This window comes from Alligator mississippiensis, chromosome 4, assembly GCF_030867095.1.
Source record: "Alligator mississippiensis isolate rAllMis1 chromosome 4, rAllMis1, whole genome shotgun sequence".
Lineage (NCBI taxonomy): Eukaryota > Metazoa > Chordata > Crocodylia > Alligatoridae > Alligator > Alligator mississippiensis.
This window is the reverse complement of record NC_081827.1, coordinates 162,064,500-162,084,651: the sequence shown is the minus strand read 5'-3', so window position 1 is coordinate 162,084,651 and position 20,152 is coordinate 162,064,500. Positions and strand designations below refer to the sequence as shown.

Here is a 20,152-nt window from a genome sequence, read left to right as displayed (position 1 = left end):
CTGCTGGCTTTTGCTGGGCTACAAATGGTGGGAAAGCCACTCAACTCTGAATAAAGTAACTGTTCTCTTTCATTTAACCACTCTGAAATGAGCACTATTTTTTTCTGACTCCTATCTTCCACAGAACTTTCTGAAGTGCTCTGGACCATGGTGATCCATGTTGGCCTCAGTGTGAGGAGTCTAGCTGGCGGCTTTGGCTTGTTCTTCATATTTGCTGCTTTTGCAACCTTGACTGTCGCAATCCTTCTGATCATGGAGGGGCTATCGGCTTTCCTTCATGCTCTTCGTTTGCACTGGTAAGTTTATTGGAAATTTTAGATGTTTTAAAGCTGTTTAATAAGGAGGACAATTGCAGATTAATTTGCCAACCTTGTGGCTGCAGTTTTCTAGAAGGTGAGATTTAGATTTGTCTATACAGAGTAAAATTTGGGCTTGGGTTATAAATCAAGACAATTGATAATGGAGTACTGAACCCAGTGATGGCCGAGTGCTGCTTAGACATCATGTGAATAACAGAACGGAGTGCATTTGCACTTCCTGAGAATGTTCTACAGCAGGCAGACTAGTGGCAGAAGGATTTTAAAAACTTAAAGCCAGGGACGTGATTTTCTTGGATGGCAATCCCACTAACATACAGGTCAGTCGCATCATACGTGCATTTAACTTGTGCAAATTCAACTATATGCGGGGTGGGAGTGGGTCGGGGCTTGAGCTTCCACGTGGCACTGCTGCTTACCTGGAGGCCCATTATGGCGGTGACGGCCACTGCCTCCAAAACCTCCCGCTGTTGCCATGGAGCCGTGCCCGGAGCCGTGGCCGGCTGCCAGGAGGCAGTAGCAGTGTGGTGGTGGCCGGGCGGCACGCAGCCATCCCCACCCACTACCCCACGCTGTGCCGCTGCCCCCGGCCGCACAGCTCTAAGCACGGTGCTGCGTGCAAACTCAAGCCCCGCCCCCCCCACCCCACGTATAGTCACTGATTTTCGCCTTACGAAATTTTCGCTTTACGCACTGACCAGCAACTAACCCCTGTGTAAGATGCGACTGACCTGTACTGCACTCCCACCCTCTACAGCAGAGGCAGGCAATTATTTTGGGCAGAGGGCCGCTTACTGAGTTTTGGCAAGCCATTGAGGGTTGCATGACAGGCAGCCCAGGGTAGATTAATATTCATTTTCTAAATTTTTTTTTAGGGGCTCCATGGCTAGATGGAATGGCCTGGTGGGCCGCATCCAGCCCCTGGGCCACATTTTGCTCAGCCCTGCTTTACAGTTTGATTGTTTACTTAGAAGTCACTGGAGCTGAAAATCAGAGGTCTGGTTTATCCTGGGGCTGACTGTCCTGGATAGAGGCCTAGTACAGACATTCAGTTTCTCCTGGGAGAGTTGCTGTCCCAGGAGAAACCATACATGTACAGATGTTCAAGCTTTTTCTTCCAGAGTAAAAATGGCCATTCCAGGGGAAAAATAACCTGGGAACAATGAGGGTTAAATCACTCTTGGAAGAGCTTCTCCTGGGAGAGCGAATATCTATGCATGCTGTTGCTTCTCTCAGAAGAGAACGTAGTCCTTCAGCATCCCCCCCATACCCTCTTGGGGGGGCCAGTGTGTTGCTCTCTGGACTCTGCTGCTCCACCAGGGAACAGAATGCATCCCCTTCCCAGTCCACACGTTGTCCTGCAGGGAAACAGGCTGACCACGGGCAGTCTGGGTCAGCCAGTCAGGGCTGTCTTTTGCACTGCTATCATCTGTCACCAAGCAGACTAAGGGGTCTGTAGAGCATTTTGAGATGTGTGCACAAGGATTCCCCTGCCACGGCCCCCCCACTCTACTCAGATGCATAATGGCAGCACTGCAAGCTCTCCAGTCTTAAGGGCGTCAGCATTCGAATATCTGTATGCACGGCTCTAAGTTTCTCTACCAGGAGAAGAAACTTGGGAGAATTCGTCCAGATTTATTTGAATGTCCATATGCCTCAATCAAAATAGGCTTGACACAGTTGTTTACATGAACAGTTTGAATGGCGATTTTAACCCCTATTGTCCTGGTACAAAGTGTTAATTCAGATATTTAACAGGTGCTTAATGTGGGATAAAGGGCTTGTCCCTCTGTTGGATACCAGGAATAAAAGACTTTGTTTTGGGAGAAATCCATCTTCTGTTTTTAGCTTCTAGGGGTGCTTGTATACGTGATGGTAGTCATGATGGACATGTGACAGGAAATGTAATTTGTGTGGCTTAATGGCATTATGCATTACATATGTGCCAGTTTTGGCTATTTTAAATGACTTTGCATTGTTGCAAACTAAACTATGTCTGGATGTAGTTTAGTTTGGAAAGTTTTGTTCTGTGGTGGGGTGGTGCCGCTGCCACCAGAGAAAAGAGCCAGGGGCCACCCTCTGCTGCTCAGCTTGCTGGCAGCTTGCCCCCTGGCTGCGGGCAGGCTCCAGCTCCACAAAAAAGAAAAGGGATCAGACCCCTTACTGTAATGTGGTGGAAAGATTGTAACAGTGGTTTTCAGTTAAAAACCCACCATTTCAATTTAGGGGGCATAAAATAAAACCTCATCACATGAACAAGCACCTTTGGTATAAACAAACAGGTAGCACTTCTCCAGAATCCTAGTATAAGTCCCTTGTCCCATTTTAAGTACCTGTAAAGTATAAGAGAGAATATGCAAATACTTTCCCTTCCTCCCCATGCCCAAGAAGCACAATGTTGTGTACCTCTGTTGTGTTCCTCCAAATTAATCATGGCTTATTCAAGTTAGCTGCCAACCATTCCAGGGACAAGCCTGTCAGGCTGTGTGGTCTTTCTGGCCACTTTTTGGCAGAGTGTCTAAAGGGCTATGCTGCTCCTTCTTTTCTCCTGGGTTTTGACTTGCATCAGTCAGGACTCATGAGACATTTGTTTACAGAAAGAGTAACTGTTCTAGGCTGGAAAAAATACCACTTTACCAGCTAAACACTTCTAAGCAATCTGCATAGGGGGTTTTGGAGAGGGATTGTCTTCAACAGTTTTTCTGTTCTTTGCTTTGCATTTGTTTTTCAAGCTTTTACAGTGTAATGTAGTGATTGACTGGAGTTCCATTTGCAGCCAGCAACCTATCAAGTCCACTTTTTCTCAGGAAAACTGGGTTTAGCAGAGCAATAGAAGTTAAACTTCAGGGCCTCAACTTGGGATAATCTGTTTCATCTCTGGGGATCTCAGTCTAGTTTTATTGTTAGCAGCTCTCTCATTTGCTCCTTCCTTTTAGAAAAGAAGTTGAGCCTTTTTTCAGCAAGGACAGCTTGCTTTGTGATATCAAAGATGATGTCCACAGACTGTGCAGAGGTCACAGCTGAAAACATGGATGTTTTCAATAACTTTGTACTGGAAGGTACATAATGAAGACTAAGGAAAGCTCTGCTTGGAAGACATCCAGTGAAGGTGTTCTGAATTAAGAAGCTTGTCATTGATTCTCTTAATAGCGGTAAACAAACCTGAAGGGATTGTAGCAGGAAATTTTGCAGGTTTTTCCATTTAGGTCATCTGATCATAGATGCACAAGATTATGCTTCTACTTGGCAACTATGTTAACAAGTTACAAAACACCAAGCTCTTTTCAGAAGAGGGTTGTTTAGCCATAGATTTGATTTTTGGCCCATCAATGGGAAGCAAAATAGATTTGTCTGCCAGGTTGGATGTCTTAAATTTAATTTTTGTAGTCTTCTGCCTTATAGCTAAAAGGCAACATTTAGGAACAAAAGGAGTTTTGTAATTGCAAAACTAAAACTGGATTGATTTTAAATCTAATTTAACACCCCCCCCCCCGGCTGAGCTGTATCATTACTGCAATATGATAACTGGATTTCCAGAGCCACTGTAAGCAGTTTATCTTCAATGCCCCCTATTTAGATGAGGGATGATGGGTCTTTTCTTTTTGTTTATTTGTTTCTCTTGTTTTTTGGCAACATATTCTCCCTTACATCTAACTTGCTGAGACCATGATTAATCTTATCCTTGTGCGCTCTGGCAGAACCTGTTAACCATCTGCCTGAGCTCTCTTACCAGCTGTGCTTTGTTAATACATCCTCTCTAATTCTGTGTATGAAGGGAGCCTGCAAGTGGGAAGAGATTACCCAAGAAGAGCATGAGTCACTTTTTCTGCACCCAAGGAGAAAGGGAGTTCAAGAGTAGTTTTACTTCCATATGTTTCAAGAGCACTTACTTTTCAACTTTAAATTCCACCTGAAGTGTGGCTGGGTATCACTTTGGTCCGATCAAAGAAACGGAAAATAATGAATTTGGTTAGTTTCTTGGCTCTCTGACACTACACCAGTGACGAGAGAGAAAGAGTTTAAGTACTTATCCTCCAGATCAGTCTTGTTCAGGAATAACTTAATGTCAATTCAAACATTTTTTTTCCTCCTGGCCAGCCAGGATAATAAAGCTACAAGTGTAGTTCATGAAGAGCACTTCTACTCCAGGCTCTGTGGTTTGATTGATTTGATTTATGCTTCCCTTCCCAGCAAAAGCTCCTGGCAGTTGATGATAAAGGAAACAAACGAGCTAAAAGGGCAGCAAGAATAAATGTAACAAAGTAAAAATTAAATGAAGTAGAGAGTCGCTGAACAAGATCTCTGCCTAAGTTTTGGTTCCTAAATGCCTACATTTCAAATAGAACCGTCTTCTGGTGCTTCCTCAAGATGTTCAGGCTTGGGATCAGACTCTGGCAGGCTTCAAAGGAGGGAGTTCAAGATCATAGTGGTGGCCCCCGCCCCTCATAAAAACATGCTTTTTGCATTCCAAAAATGGGAGGGAAGGGTTATTTTTAAACATTGGCTTGAAAATAAACAAATACAGCAATACTGTTCCTCTCCAGAGGCCTTTGGGAGTTCTGAAAAGGGAGAGGCAAAAGGGATAGCTGTATTGAAATTAGAAGAGAAATAAAGCTGTAGGCGTTTCCCATTTGGAAAGAAGCAAACTGTGCTGGTAATAACAAGTGCTGTTTTTCCAGATTTCCCCCTGAGGCTTGGGGGAAGAAAACTTAATCATTTTGCACCTTTGTTGGCACAGCTTCTGAGTACCATGCACTCAGGCTTTCAGTGTTTGGGGATCTTCAGACTTTTAAACCACATTCCTGATTCAAAAAGGAATTGTAAAATGTAGCCATCTTGTGTAGGGAGGGAATCCCATGTTGCTGAGTTGTCTTACTACTGAAAATGGCTGCTGGATGGTGTTCCTGATTTCCCCCTGCACCCCCCTGGCATCCAGCCTTGAAATCCTCACGCTTGGATCCATCTGCTGACCAGCTGTTCTTTCCTTGTCTTTAAACTACTGTCATTGCTGTTATGAAATTGTACAATGAGGAAAGTGTTAATCTTAAAACTGCCGTTGTGTATTACCTCTGATAATCTGAGAGAAACAATAGATTCATAGGAGAGTAGGCCTGGAAGGGACCTCTTGAGGTAATGTAGTCCAGCCCCCAAGCTTAGGGCAGGATCATCTCTGACTAAACCAGCTCAGCCAAGTGTCTTGTCTAATTTGCTCTTGAAAACTTTCAAGAATAGAGATTCTACAGTCTATGTAAACTGTTCCAGCGCTTGACCACCCCTGTAGTCAAAGTTCATCCTACTAATCTCCAACCTAAATTTTCCCCTGCTGTGAGTGAACAGCATCTCAACTTTTATGTGGTCCTCATGCTGGGCAGATGTTAGATAGAAGTAGTTAAACTTTCTAAACCTCCTCTCTAAGCTGCAGCGTACTTTTTATAAATCTGTAAGTAGGAGGTTGTTGATATTCTCTAACCATTTTATTTCCTTCTAAATAATAAAAACCTGATACCATTTTGGAAGTTATTCTAAGTATGAATTGAAGTAAAGGGGGCAAACAGCTCTCCTCTATTGTAGCATTCCTACCTTTGCATGAATTTTACCTGGGGCCCTTTACAAGCCATATCCTCTAAAGCAAGTAGCTGATAGTACATGCTTATTGCTGGCCAACAGAACAGCTTTCCCCAAGGCTGGACTCTTAAATGAAGTGCATCTGAAGCTAAGTTTATGGAAACACCTGACATAAGATGGTGCACTACTGCAATGGCAGGCAAAGTGAAAGAAACACAAGGACTTGTTGAGCCTACAGTAATGCCATGGCACAGTCGCTGTGTAGAGCAACCAGAATATTTTCAGGGAAGCTACAAAGGCATGATTCTGGAACCAAGTCATTTTTTTCCCTAAACACACATGCTCAAACCTGTATGTTCTCAAGTGGTGTGCTTAAAGTGTCACTTGGCATTTTATTATTGCAGTGGAGTCCTCATAAACGTTCTTCAAATAATATACTGCTAACATTCCTCTTTAGTCTAAACACAAATTCAGTACATTGCCAATGGTAGGTGAATGCCTCCTTCTACAGTGAATAGGATCAAATACAGCTATCTTGGGAGAAGTAGTTCTCGGAGAGCTTTGTTTAAAATCTCATCGCCATAGGGGAAGAGTCCCCTGTCTGGAATGCAAAAGGTATGAGTGGGCGTCTCAGCACTCAAGGAAAAGAGAAGTAGTTTAGCATACGTTTTACTGGTAAGAAAAACATAATCTTTAAAGAGCTCTGCCCATTGCTCCCAGCTGAAAAGGAGTTTTCACTCTTCTGAGAACACACAGATGTTCCTCCAGTGGTTTTGTTTTTTAGTATAGATCTGCATTGAAACAAAGCCTTGAAACTGGTAACAATATAATGTTGATACATAGTGATGCCCCTAGTTCTAACAGATCTTTGTTGGCAGGTGGCTGGCTGCTTAGTCTATCAGATACTCAAGTTTGTTTCCTTGTAGCTTATTTCCCTTTTAGCTGGTGATCTGACTGCTTAATATCCTTTACCTTTTGAATATGCTATTTGTTAATGCACCTTTTGGATTGAACATGGCTCTGGTTTCCTGTCACGGGCACAGGGCTTGCCGAATGAGGAATCTGTAACCAAACACCAGCTATGGACCCAGAGTCTATGAAATGGCATTGGATCTGAGCTTCCTTCCTGGGAGCAGCAGTCTTAGAGGCAGGTATTTAGGGGTGAGTTGGGACAGAGACCACCCATTAGTTCCTGTAGCCATCCAGCTGGTCTGGCAGGAAATCTTTGAAGGATGCTAATGTTCTAGCTGGAAGAGATATGTGTAATCTCCTTATGATAGTGTCAGGAGTACTCCTTGGATTCTGGGGCCAGGCAGGAGGTGGAACGGATGGATAACAGCATGTGTAATACAGAAAGAGCAGCTGGGTCACTGAAGGCTAGGTTTGGTATTTGCTTTGTAGTAGGGTGTGGTGAAATACTAGCTTTGAAGACCTAGTGCAACATGTAGGGGTGGCGGTTCAAGTATGGGGTACAGGAGGAGAGCAGTTGTGCTGATGGAGCTCAGACTTGCCAGAGTTCAGTGCAGCCGCTTGGCTTCATCAGTTGAACACGATTTTTTTTCCAAGTCCATTCTGACCCTGATTTGTAAGTGAATAACCCTATGTGGCAACTCATGTGCTCTACATCTCCTCAGTTAATTGATTGCCAAATTGCTGGTCCTTTTACCTTTTTCCTTTTACTTTAAATATATTCCAAAATCTTACAGAGTGGTCTTTGAAAGTAAAGCAATGAGGCTGTGCTAATTCTACTTCACTTTCATGCTCGAGTCCCAGAGCCATCTCCCTCTGGGTTGAGAGCATGATTATGGCCATGCTACTAGTCTGGGCTTAGAAGACCTTTCAGTTGATATAACATTGTATCAGTTCAGCTGCTGTTGCAAAAAATTACATTGGCTTTTTCATGTTTCTGAGTTCATAACTTCCTCTGTGTCCTGAACTGCAGGCATCTGCCATGTGGAAAGAGATGTTTCTTTCCCATTCTCTAACCTGAGCTCTCTGCCATTGATTCACGAATGTTCCTAGAATGTGCCTTTGCTTAGCTTGGAGGGCAGAAAAGTAGCTTTTCTGGCTGTAAAGCTGTACTTCAGGTTCTCTGGCCAGAAACTACTTCAAAGTCTCAGGATCTCAAGGCTTATGGTTCTGCTTGGTGGCGTCCAAATAGGCTTGGAGTACAACAAATGTGGCAAACCGCAAGCGGCTGGGTAAAACAAATAAAAAGGAGTAATTATGCACTGCTTTGTGGCCAGCTGTTCCCTGCTGTAAACTGAGAGGTAAGCTGTGGACGAGCGATGGGCAGACACCATCTGCCCTGGCAGAGGCTGTGGCATTCCGTAGCTAGAGGGGGAGTATTACTTTCCGAGAGGCGTGGGTGTGCTCTATCCCTGTTGTGCTTGGAATCCAGTGAGCAGAGGTGGGCGTAGTGAAGCTCAGCTCCCCACCCATGCTTCAGGATTTATTTCTTTATTTTATACTTTGTAAAAGGTCATAAGCCATAGGGTTCAGCGGCTACAACCATAACAGCAAGTACATGACTGCATTGAGAGGGCATTTCTGTTCCTCATCAGTGCCAAGAGAGTGGTCTCCCATGCTGAATCTAAAGCATGGCTGTTTGATTATGTGGCAAGCCCAGTCAGCACCCGTGACGCACAGAACCTTAGTACAGGCAGGAGCTGCTTTCCTACCTCCTCCACCCCCTGGCACTTGCGTTCCGCTAATAGGGGCACAGAAAACTGCCCTTTCAAGGGTAGACCCAAAGTTAGGCTTCTAAACTGACAGGTTAGGCAGCTGTAGTTTGATTTAGGAACCCAAATGCGCAGTGAGGCACTGCTGTTTAGGTCTCAGTTATGGGCATCCTGGCTTAGTGTCTCTTTCAGGTGCTTCCCAGTGGGGATGGGGGCTTTGCATGTTACCCTGCAGCACCTTGTAGGTCTTGTTGGGAAGCCGGTGCCTCTGCTTTCCACTTGACTATTGAAGAGGGCCCCAGGGTGGGGGAAGGAAGGGCCCTTTAAAGGCCCTTAAATCTGTGTTTTGCAGAGCAACACTGTTGCCTTTTAAGTAAATTCCTCTGTAGAGATGTTGGCCAAAACTTACTAATAAAGCAAGTGCATGTGACAGCCAGCAGTTCTGGGTGCAGCTGGTGTCAAGCACTGCAAAGAATGCATTTGTGCTGCAGATGTTCTTGGAGCAAATGTGAAGTTCCTTCCATGTTTCTCAACTCTTCATTAAATTATAGAGTTCTAAATGCATGGAGACTGGTTTAACAATTTTACCAAGCTCTGCAGCAGCTCTTCTTTAGGCCCTTAGTATCTAGGTTGAGGCTAACACTGTATTTGTACAAGCCCAGTAGTAGCTTCCAGATGTGTCATGTCCAGGGCAGTTGAGTAATTAAGGTTGCCGTTTCAGCTGAATGCAGTATGACTCAGTGCCCATCCCTCTCCCTCTCTCTTCCCTTTGATTTTTCCCTTGCTTACAGACCAGTTAGTCACAGGATACTTATGGAGATGGTCATGGTTCCTGAAAAACAGGAGGGTCTTGGCAAAGCCATTCTCCTCCTACGTGGAAAACTCTGCTCATCGGAGGGATTCCTTTGCAAGGGAACTCTGCACTGGTTGCATGAGACTGTTAGCTAAATACTGTTTACCTGAAAGGTTTTTTTGCTTCTCATCTCAGTTGGGAGAGAGTTGAATTTGTTTGCTCAGATACCAATCACTTTGTGAGCTCTGTCACTGTTAAGTTGCAGGCAAGTATGAGACCCCCCTCCTTTCTACCCCACCCCATTAAAAGCAAGTATTTGTGCAAAACATCCTCAAAGTTGAATGCTGAAAAATTGCTCTCCTAGAGCTGTGGTCACTTGACTCCCCATAGGAATAGTTCCAGTGGACAAGGAGAATGGAAAATATTTCTCATAGGGTGCAGTGAAAACAGTATGCTTGTTTTTATTATGAATCATGCTCTTTTCTTTCCATGTTTGGCAGCTATTTGCTATCGGGCAGCTCTCTAGGGTCATTCCCTTCAAACTTGGCTTTTCTGTTTGCTTTCCCCTAATAAACTAAGTCAGTGTTTGGCTTGTGACGGTGAACAGATCTGTAGGTCTCCAGAAGCAGCTAATTGGGAGCAAATAAAATATGCTTGAACAAATAAACATGGGGTGCTGATGGAGGAAGTCCCAGCACCAAGGTGACATGATGCATATGTGTGATATAACTGTAAAATGGGATCGCTTTGGAGTAGTAGTATCCTTAGGACAGATGCCTATTGCTACTGCATAAATATTTCTTCCTGACACCCCGTTGTAATGGGCCTCTCCACGTTTTGCTGTTCACTGTAAAGTTTTTGGGAGGGAATGGTTATCCTCTTCTAAAGCAGGTTTTTGGGGGTTTTTTTGGTTTTGTTTTTTTCTTAATTTCCTGTCTGACACAGGAAACATAATAAAAATCTGAGTGGAGCATGTTTTGCTTGCAACAGTTGAGCTGAGTCCAAATCACTGATATCTGACAGAATTCTTACTTGATCCATTAGCCCCAATACGCAAACATGTTTAATAATGTCCGAGTTAATTTTCTGCTTTTCCTTTTGGGACTGTAAAACCAACTGTCAGTTGTTCTTTGTCTCTCTCTCTTTTTTGCAGGGTTGAATTCCAGAACAAGTTCTACTCTGGTACAGGATTCAAGTTTCTCCCTTTCTCCTTTGACAGCATCCGTGAAGGAAAGTTCGACGACTAGTCGTTTCCCTTGGCTTGAGCTGCTTGGATGTTTGTTTGTGGTTTTTAGTTAGTTCCTATCCCCAGCATCTGTGTTGTGCGTAGCTTCCTTACAATAACATACTGCCTCTAAAAACGACTTACCACAGCAGATTGCAGTACTTCAGAAGAGGAGTGGAGAGCCATTGCATCACACTCTGTATTGAGCGTAATTAACACTGGTTCACAGTCTCTTCTCTCTGTTCTAAGCAAACAGTGTGTTGTTGAATGTGTTTACAGTAAGAGATGTTGCATAGGAAATGTTTGGAGTTGATGTATTGTGTATTTATGATATTGTATAGTACTTAGCTGCACAGCTGGCTTCTGCAGGGGAAAATGCAACCTGTTGCACTAGAAACAGATGAACAGGAGAAAAATGGAGAAGCTTTTATCTGTCCTTGTAACCTCTGATTTAACCAAATGAAAACCATTGGTGCACAAAGGAACCTTTTGAGGTGAGCCAGGCATTATGTATCCCAGAATTCACCCCTCCATTCCATGCACGTGGGAGTCTTGTTTGTTTGTTCATTCCAAGGTGTGTGTGTTTGGGGGGAGGGGGGGGTTATGTACATTAATTTGATTGTCTCCTTTTGTATTGGGAGTTGTGGTCTCTGCTGATCCTTCATGCTGTGTGATCTGCTAGCTTAAGGAAATGAGGTGGCAAAGCAGGTTTCCCTCTCCCAGCTGATAAGTAGCCTGTCTTTCATCTGTATTTCTCTGCTCAGTCTATCCCCTTACTCAAGCCTCATGCTATTAGAGGAGAAAAGAGAGAATTATTTTTTATTCTCCATTTGGATGTTAAGACTTGGCCTACAATTTGTCCATCATAGACTGATCGTTTCACGTGGAGGTGGGTTTTCTAAGACCCTGGGTGTCCACTGCACCTTGTTTTAATCAAGGCAGTGTGATGTCCAGTGGTGCCAGGGCAAGATGCTCTGAGTGAAGAAGAGTGCTTGCTTAACTCCCATAGGACCCAACAGTCCCTCTGCCTTTAGTGCGCAGGATATGTTCCTGGAAGCATCCTCTGGATGTTGTGTTCCAGTGATCTTCCTCCCAGAGCGTTATCAGTGTTGTTTGATAGAACAGGAACTTGGCAGGGCCCTTAGGGCATTCCTAGACAGGAGGGAATGTTCTTCTGCCACAGTACTCCCAGCTCCAGCTGACCTAGAGAACAAAGCCTCAGTCTTGCATCCCTTAGCACTGGTCAGTGCAGAGGTTGTGTATTAGACTGGCTGCCTACATAGTATAGGTGGAACAGGTTAAGAACACCAAAGTAATATCAGTGGGGCAAAATAGATGCTTGTGAATGTTTTGGCTCTTACTAAAACTGCAGCCACTAACTGGTTTCTACCCATCCATCACCTGTGTATATGCAGATAATGATATTTCTGTGGTGTTCGACCTGACACTGCTGTCTTCTGAGAGCCTTGGAGGCAGTGGTCTACATTCTGCTTGTGTTGAGGCCACATCACTTCTGTCAGCATTTCTATGCTTAGCAATCTTGAAACCTGAGGTAGAAAATTCTTAGCATTTAGTATGTCTTGGTTTCCAAAACGCTCCTGCTCTCTAGTGCTGACTCTCTGGGTCTAGGCTTTTTTATTGAGTTTATGGGAGCATGCAGACACTGGGTACCACAGTATACTGAAGTTTAAGTGTCAACTGCACAAAATTTGCACAGAAAAGTGTTTAATGCATATGGGCAATAGCCCCAAAGAGTTTAGAAATGTTTTAACATGTTGTATCGTATTGGTGTTCTGGGCTTTTTGGCCACCTGATTTCTCTTGTCGTGCATAGGAATTCATGTTGTCCTTCCCTGCCCCACATCCCTTAATCTGCATAAGATAAAACCCATTAAAATGGTTTCCATGTATGTAAAGTTTCAGTAAGATCCCTCAGGTCAATGGTTGCCTTTTCTTTTGCAGGGTGTGAATACTTGCTTGCATTCTGTCGTGGAAGTAGCCTCAGGAGTAGTGATGTGTAGTGTCTGTCTGGTGTGATCCACCACAATAGGTACTCTCTATGTCGTGTATATGTATGTGTGTATAAGTAGTCTCTAAACAATAACTGGAATCAATTACAGCTGGCAATCACAGGGGAAAATACCATTAAGTGCAGGTTTCTTCAAAATGGCTTGAGAAAGGTGTGTCTGATTGAGCACTTAAAGGAAAGCCTAGATTGAGGTGGGGGAACTGGTAGGATGGGGGTGTCTAATTTATGACATTGTCAAGTGGAGTGCAGGTCACAACGGGCAGAGTTCCTGGCAGTGCCATGGCATTGTGGGTGGGCAGCTCCATGGTAATTCACCCAAACTGTTTGTGTGTTGATTCTTACTGTATGTTTACAATAATGTATTTTGAAAACTGCAAGGTGAAATGAAGTCTGGTGTGTAGCTGGAGCAGTAACAGTAACTAACCCCACTGGCCATGTTGGGGGGCGGGGCAGAACATGTCACGGATGTTTACTGTACAAATTAAACTTTAAGTGGAGTGAAACACAAGCTGTCTGTATTTTTTTTTTTCCCCCCTCCCCTCCACTTCCTTTCCCTAAACACTGGAGCTTGGTCTCTTGGGCACTGCTCTCATTGTTCACTGTGGGCACAGTCATCCCCCACCCAAGGAGCATGAACTAGCCCTGTCCTGAGGATGCTGGTTTACTGATGTGCATTTTCTAATCTTGTGCATGCTTTTCTGATCTGGGAAGAGTTAATTCTCCCCAGAGCTCAGAGTGAGAAATGGCATCAAAGGGCAGGAGAGGCAGTAGGTTTTTAAAGGGGGACTTAAAAAATGGGCAGCTTCAGCTAAGGCCACAGCGGGTTTATGAGCACAAGTTAATACAGCATCAAGTGATCAGGGACCTATGTTGGGTCACAGCAGCCAGTAGATGAGTTGAGACCAGAACACAAGAGTCCTGCTCCCTGCCTTAGACTCCTACCTGTCCAGTTAAAGTAGCATTACTCCCCCTCTTTTAACCATTGCCAAATGACACCAACCCCCATCAATCAGTCCAACTCTAGGACCAAATGTGAATTTTTCATCAAACTTGCAATAGAATCTTACAAGCCTTATTTTTCTGTAAGGCCTGGGATTGAGTAGAGCTCTAGATAGATGGTATCCCAGGGGAACTTCTGATCCCAGCTAAGAGAAGGTGGCGGTGGGGGCGGGAGGGGGTTGGCTTTCCTTGAACCAGAAAGGTGGCTACTGCACACAACTCCTACTGTCTCTAGGGCTGTGAGGCACAGGGTGAGATCACTCACCTCGCATTTGTTCCTGACCTACAGGGCTGTATATTTACTCAGGCCTTTCCTGCAGGACTGTCCTGAAAGATGGTTTTCTCTTTGCATGTGGGAAAAGATGCAGGAGCAACCAGAGCTGATTTTGCAGAGTTCCTGGGTTTTGTGGCTGAGGATGTGTTTTGTATGGCCTCATCTTTCTGGAAACGAAAAAAAAATTATAACAACCAAACTGCCCTAAGAAGCCAGAGGTGGCTTCTTGGATTGGTGGGAACAGATTGACCCAGGGTTGGGGATGGGTTTGTGGGCTGCAACCCCATTCTGATAAGAGACCTATGGAGCCACAGGAAACCCCTTCCTTATTTGGGGCCCCTGGCAGGTCACTCCTTCCTGTTGCTTTCTTCTGCCAGCTCTGTTTTAAGAGGCTCATTCTTTTTCCCTTTCTTGCATCATTCCTTCCTTTTCCCTCTGCCTTTGATTCAAATATTTCTGCTGAGTCCCTTACCTCTGTTAGGTCAATGGTTTTCAAACTTCCTAAAGCAACAGAACACTTTTATATCACTTCTGCTGCTGCAGAACCTCTTCCCCTATCCTCAAGACCTGATGCAGAGCAAGGTGGCCTGGCCCAGCAGTAGGAATGCACCACCTCCTATCCTGCTCTGCCATTTACCCTGTCTTTTTGCAGAACATCTGACCTGTTGTAGAACCTGAGGGTTCCATGAAACAGTATGAAAAACCATTGTTTTGGGTGGTACAGCATCATATTGTGCTAGGCTTAGCTCAGTCCCTATGTGGCAATAGACCTGACTGCAGATTTCCTGCCAGCAAGCCACAAAGGGAACAGCTGCTGTTTTATCTCTCCTTTCCTACCATCATATAGGCTGTACTGCGCCCCTCTTTTGGTTTCTTTTTCTTACGTGGAAAGAGTCCACCTGCCTCAGTAATGGATTTTGCAGAGTATCTTCTCTAGAAGACTTGATGCTGGGGATGGGACTTGTTCCAGAAGGGAGAGTCCTGCTGCCTCCTTTCTCAGGGTGAAATGAAAAGGGTGTCTTATCCCCTACCAGCTGGTGATGCTGTTATCATTGCCTTCCTGCAGCCAAGATACTGTCCTCCAGGGAAAAGTCACAGCCTGAGCTATCTCTGGGGCTGTGCACTATGGAGGCTTTCTGGAGCCAATGAACACCTGTGGCTATGGCCAGCCTGCTCTGAAAAATAGAGGGGACTTGGGAGGCTGTTTCTTTACAGTAGAGTTCATCCTTGTCCTATAGTGTTGGTCTAACTTGGATTAGAGACACACAGCTCAACAGCTCCTGGTTGCAAAGTCGCAGTGGGAGTCAGGGCGGGGAATTGTGACCTTCGCTCACCTCAATTGATCTTGGTTTCCTTAACCTGGGCCTGTTGGCCTCAGTCCCAGCCTTTGCCCTTTCAGTAATGGCAGGGTGGGTTCCAGGCATAGTGGCCTACATCTTATTTGTTCTGCCTCTGAAGGCAGAAGACCATGTGGGATATGGACACACGTGCATATGGAGCAGCTTCAGAAAGGGAACTGCTTCTGGGGAGTACATGGCAGCTATATGTTGGAAGAGGCAGGTGCAGAAAAGCTGAGAGCAATACAATTGTAGCAGGCCTCCTCCAGCTACAACCATGAAGGACACAATATAGAAACTGGAGCTATCTTTTTTACACTCTTATCATTCCTGGCCTGTCCTAAAGTGTTAGAATATAAGGGCTTGGTGGTTTGGAGCAAGTGTCCCTTCCCTTCCCCACTCCTGTCTGACTTTTGATACTGGTCCAAATGTCCAGGAGTCCATACCCCTGCTGGCTACCTAGTCATGGGTAACAGCCTTGGGCCCATTCTGATTTGCCCTCCCCCTGCTTTGTGGCTGGGGTATCTTGCTAGTGGCTTGAATATGATTCTCTGAAAATGGCCAAATGGACCATACTGTCGTTTGCACCTTTGTGGGGGAGGAGGACCCTGGTGCACGTCCACCTGGCTGCAGACCTCGTTTCAGCTCTTTCAACTCTGATTGTGGTGGCCTGTTTTGCTCCCTTGTTGCCTCATGTCTCTGAGTAGTTCCTGTGGGCTGGGGAGTACTGACAGAGTGGTCTCTTCAGATCCCCTTCCAGCTCTCTTGCATTGAACCTATGAGCATGCTCCTTTTCCCTTCTCATTATTTGTTCCTGAGCACACACATGGGTTCTGGCTTTTGAGTCTGGTTGGTTCTAGACTTAGCAGCTGGAAAGTCTGGGAGGCTAGAGTTTGAGGTGGAGGTGACATGCACAAATAGCACTGGATACCTATGGGGGCTGCCAAGTTAAGGAAGGGTCTTAACTGCCTATGCCAAGGGTGATCAAGCCTTAGCTTGTGGGCCAGATCCAGCCCCAGCCCACAGTTCTGCATCATTTGGCCTGCAGGCCATCCCAATGGGTTTGTGGAGATCCCCATGGGCAGTGGCTCTGCATGCTAGTTGAGGTGCACAGGGTGATGCAGGGCCAGATTCTGCGCCATCTGGCTCATGGGAACAAAACTGAGCATCACTAGCCTATGCAGTACAAGTCCCTTTGAAAGGGGCTTCTGCCAGCCAGAGCTGCTGGTCTGATCTGTCCAGCTATTCTAAGAAGCCGATCTGTTGTGCTAGATTTGTAGCACTAGAAGGGTCATGATCTATTTCCATTAGCCTATTGCATATGGAGCTTGGGGGCCCAGAGTAACCCTCCTTAGGCCATCTCCCCCATTCTTGGCCTAGGTAATATTTCTCCATTTTCCTTCCAGCCTTCTTCCTTAGGGCCACTGGTTGGTACGTAGGCACATGAGGAATCCCTTGAACGTAAACTGATAGACTGACTTGGATTAGGCAATACTCTTCTCCTAATCCCTGCCCCCTGTCAACTGCTGCCTCCCCTCATCTTTCCCAGAAGCTGCAGCAATTGCCTGTCCTAGCCTGTGCTAAGACCCCCTATCTCCCCCCCAAAGGCCCCGGCTTCTCTGTTGCCATTGTCTTATGCTGATTTCTGATCAGTCATTCTCTATCTTGGGTGGGCAAAAATTGGTGGTACCAAGTCTCTCTTGTTTCTTACCTATTTTGGGCTCTGTGTCACTCCAGAGATCAGAGCAAAGAAAGGGTGTCTGCATTTTTCCCTTTGGGGAGACTACATGTAGAGGGGCTGCCTGGGCATCAAATGACTGCTCTGTGGGTGCTTCCTTTGGGCAGGGAAGGGACAGCAGAGCCCCCATATGCAACCTCTCCCTGCTAGCCTGCCAAGGCTGAGGTTAGCTTCTACCCCTCAGCAGTGAGAGTAACCAGCTGCTTCCTGGCTTGGCACTTGGGTTTTTTTCCTTTGTCTATTTTTGGCATTAAGATTGAAAAACCTAAATGAGAGGACTCAGCATTTTAGTTTTCAGTAGCCTTTTTAAGCTTTCTTGGTATAGCAGCTGCTCCATGCCCTTGGTCATCTTGGTTGGTACAGATATAGGAGAGATGGAAGAGAAGTGCTAGAAAAAGGGTCCCTGGAACCCGTGGGGCACCGATCAAAGTCAGTAACCACTTTCAGGTGTTCTGCAGTGGAGCAGCGGAGGAAAAGATGGAGGAGATGAGCCAGCAAACAAAGGAGAAAGACCTGAGTGCAGGGCCCTAGGGATGAGGGTTCCAAAACCACTCTATCAGGGAGGGAAGAGAGTAGTGGTGGTAGCTGGGGAATTCTTCCTGCAGAGGAAGGAAACACCTATTTGTTTCCTCTGTGCCTACGTTTTTATGATTATAAGCCGGTCATTGAATTGCACACTATGCAAAATTTGTCCTGACTCCTTGGGCAGAACACAAACATAGTATACCCCATGCAAGTAACAACTGCTAATCCAGAATCTGTTTATTCATCCTATACTCCCTGAGGCACTGGCGCTTTCACCGCCCCCCAAATCCTTTTGGAAAAAACACCCCACAAACAAATACACACGTGAGCTACTGCCTCTGCGGCCAACTCCCTCTGCTAGCTGCTTATCTGTTCACAAAAGGCTGACTCTTACTGTAACTCCTGGTACAGTCATCAGTCAGTGACATGAGCCCCATGTCAAGCAAAACAGGCCATGCAGAGCTACAAGCGCAAATCCACAGACACTCACTACTCAAACACAGTCCCCACAACTGAGAGATGCCAGGAAGTTGGGTCTACTCTGCAGCTGGAGAGGCTGCATCACCAATAGAGAGGAGGATGATCCTGCTGTCTGGTACCATGAATACATGTGGGTGGGTCCCTGTCAACCTGCTTATCTAATAGGGGTGGAACAGAAGAAGGCACTAGGTGCTAGCTTAGTATCCTAAAAACATATTGGCTCTCTTTCTGACTTCAAGGCTGCATGTAGGGACTCTTCCTCTTCCTTACCAGTCCCAGTAGGTTTTATTTAGTTCTTTTATAAAAATGGTAACTATGGGCTGCAGGTGGCCCAGGGCTTATGCTATGAGTCTGCTAGAGCAGGGGTTGTCAACCAGGGGTACATGTACCCCTGGGGGTACTTGGGAAGGCCCCAGGGGGTACATGGTGGTGGCATGGAGAAGCAGGGGTACCCCCGCTTCTGCCGCTGCTGTGCGCCACCTCCACCCAAGTACCACCCCTTTCCGCTCATCAACTAGCTGCCAGGGGACCAGGATTGGTACCACCAAAAGGTGTACACTCCTTTAAAAAGGTTGAAAATCCCTGTGCTAGAGGAAGGCCATGATTTCTGAGGCTGCTTTGGCCTCTTGTGGCCAGACAGATGTACTGGCTCAGCTCCTTGGGTCTCTTGACACAGGGGGAAGAGGAACAAAGAGGAAACTGTGCCCTGGCTGTGGCTTTTTCTTTTTTCAATTTTTTTTTAGCTTAATTCCTTCACAGTCAACGCTGGATGAGGAGCAAGCCACACAAAGGCTCCTTTGGTGACCCCGTGCCTGATTTGTCAGCCTCATAACCACAAGGTCACAGATTCTCAGACTGGTTCTGGCTGGGGCTGTGTGACAGGCCTGTGCCCTGGCCATTTCTTTTGCTTTTTATTTTTAGGCAGATTCCTTCTCTGCATCCAACACCAGCTAGCCTAGGAGCAGGTCAGAAAAAGGCTCCCAAAATGGCTCAACAGCTAGGATCCCTGCTTCCTGACCTCAAGGTCCTGGGTTGGAGCTCTGCTCTGTCTGGGACCATGCGGTACTCCTGGGCTCTGGTACCAGCAGACTTAAATAAATTCCTTCCCCACGGGCTGTGCTGACTATGGGCTGTGGCAAGGGTCTTTCCCTGCCTCCTCCCCCTCCCTCCCCCTGGGTAGCCCATCGCCTGGGCTATGGGCCCATTACCAGAAGGCTGTGTTTTCAAGGCTCTCTTTGCCTGCTTGTAGCTAGCTAGAGACACGGGCTTGTCCTTGGGGGGCTTGGAAGGATGGCCAAGCTCTGCCATCTGGGCTGTGGTTCAGCTGATGGAGCCTGGAGACTCTATGACACTGGGGGAATTGGAGCGGGGAGGGTGCTGTGCTCAGCTGGTGGCTTTTCTTTTTAATTCTTAGCTTAATTCCTTTTCTGTTTCCAACACCAGCCAAGGAGCAAGCTACACTTTGGTTGCCCCAGTGGCTCATCAGCTGGCTTGGTGGCCTCTTAACTGTGAATTCACATTCACAGTTAATAGGCCTCCAAGCCAGCTGTTGAGCCACATGGCTCTAGTGGGGGCTGTGTGGCAGGCTTGTGCCCTGGCAGGATTTTTGGGGTTTTTTTGTAGCCAAGTCCTTCTCCAATCAACACCAGCAGAGGAAGAAGCAAGGCAAGCACTCCACCCAGTGGCCCAACAGCTGGGTTGCCTTCTGACTTCAAGCTCCCAGATTTGAGCCCTGGCTTTAGCTGGGGCTGTGTTAGGTCTTTCCCCAGCTCACGTGCTGTGTTTTTTCCCCCTTCTTTTAATGTTTAGCCAGATTTCTTCCCTGTGGACAATACTGGCTGAGAAGCACACCAGAGAAAATTTCACTTGATGCCCTGGTAGCCAGGATGTCCTTCCCCTCCACCCTGGGTTTGACCTCTGCTCCCAACTTCAGCTAGGTCTGTGATCCACCCTTTGCAATTTTTGTTTTCTTAAGAAGACTTTCCCCTGAGGCTGTGTCAAGTATGGGCTTGGACAGGGAGGGCTTTGATTCCCTCCAGCCTCTGCTGAACCAGGGCCTGGGCTGTGGGCCTGCTAGCCTAAGACTGATTTCTAGGTTCTTCCCAGCCACTGGCCAGAAGTACTAACATGACTAGCTAGTGACTAGTGAGGGGGCCTGGTTCTAGGGTGCAAAACTGGGGAGCTGAATTG

General features: G+C 46.1%; 1 protein-coding gene across 6 annotated transcripts in view; it reads left to right on the top strand.

Moving 5' to 3' along the window:
- Window positions 1-13,117, top strand: part of ATP6V0A1 (ATPase H+ transporting V0 subunit a1) — a 61,885-nt gene extending 48,768 nt beyond the window's left edge. For all 6 annotated transcript variants that reach the window (XM_059726909.1, XM_059726911.1, XM_014596271.3 and 3 more), the window contains 2 exons: window positions 125-296; window positions 10,510-13,117. In XM_059726909.1, the coding sequence (XP_059582892.1) occupies window positions 125-296; window positions 10,510-10,603 (266 nt within the window). In that variant the 3' untranslated portion in view covers window positions 10,604-13,117. The remainder of the gene's footprint in view (window positions 1-124; window positions 297-10,509) is intronic.
- The last annotated feature ends 7,035 nt before the right edge of the window (window positions 13,118-20,152 follow it).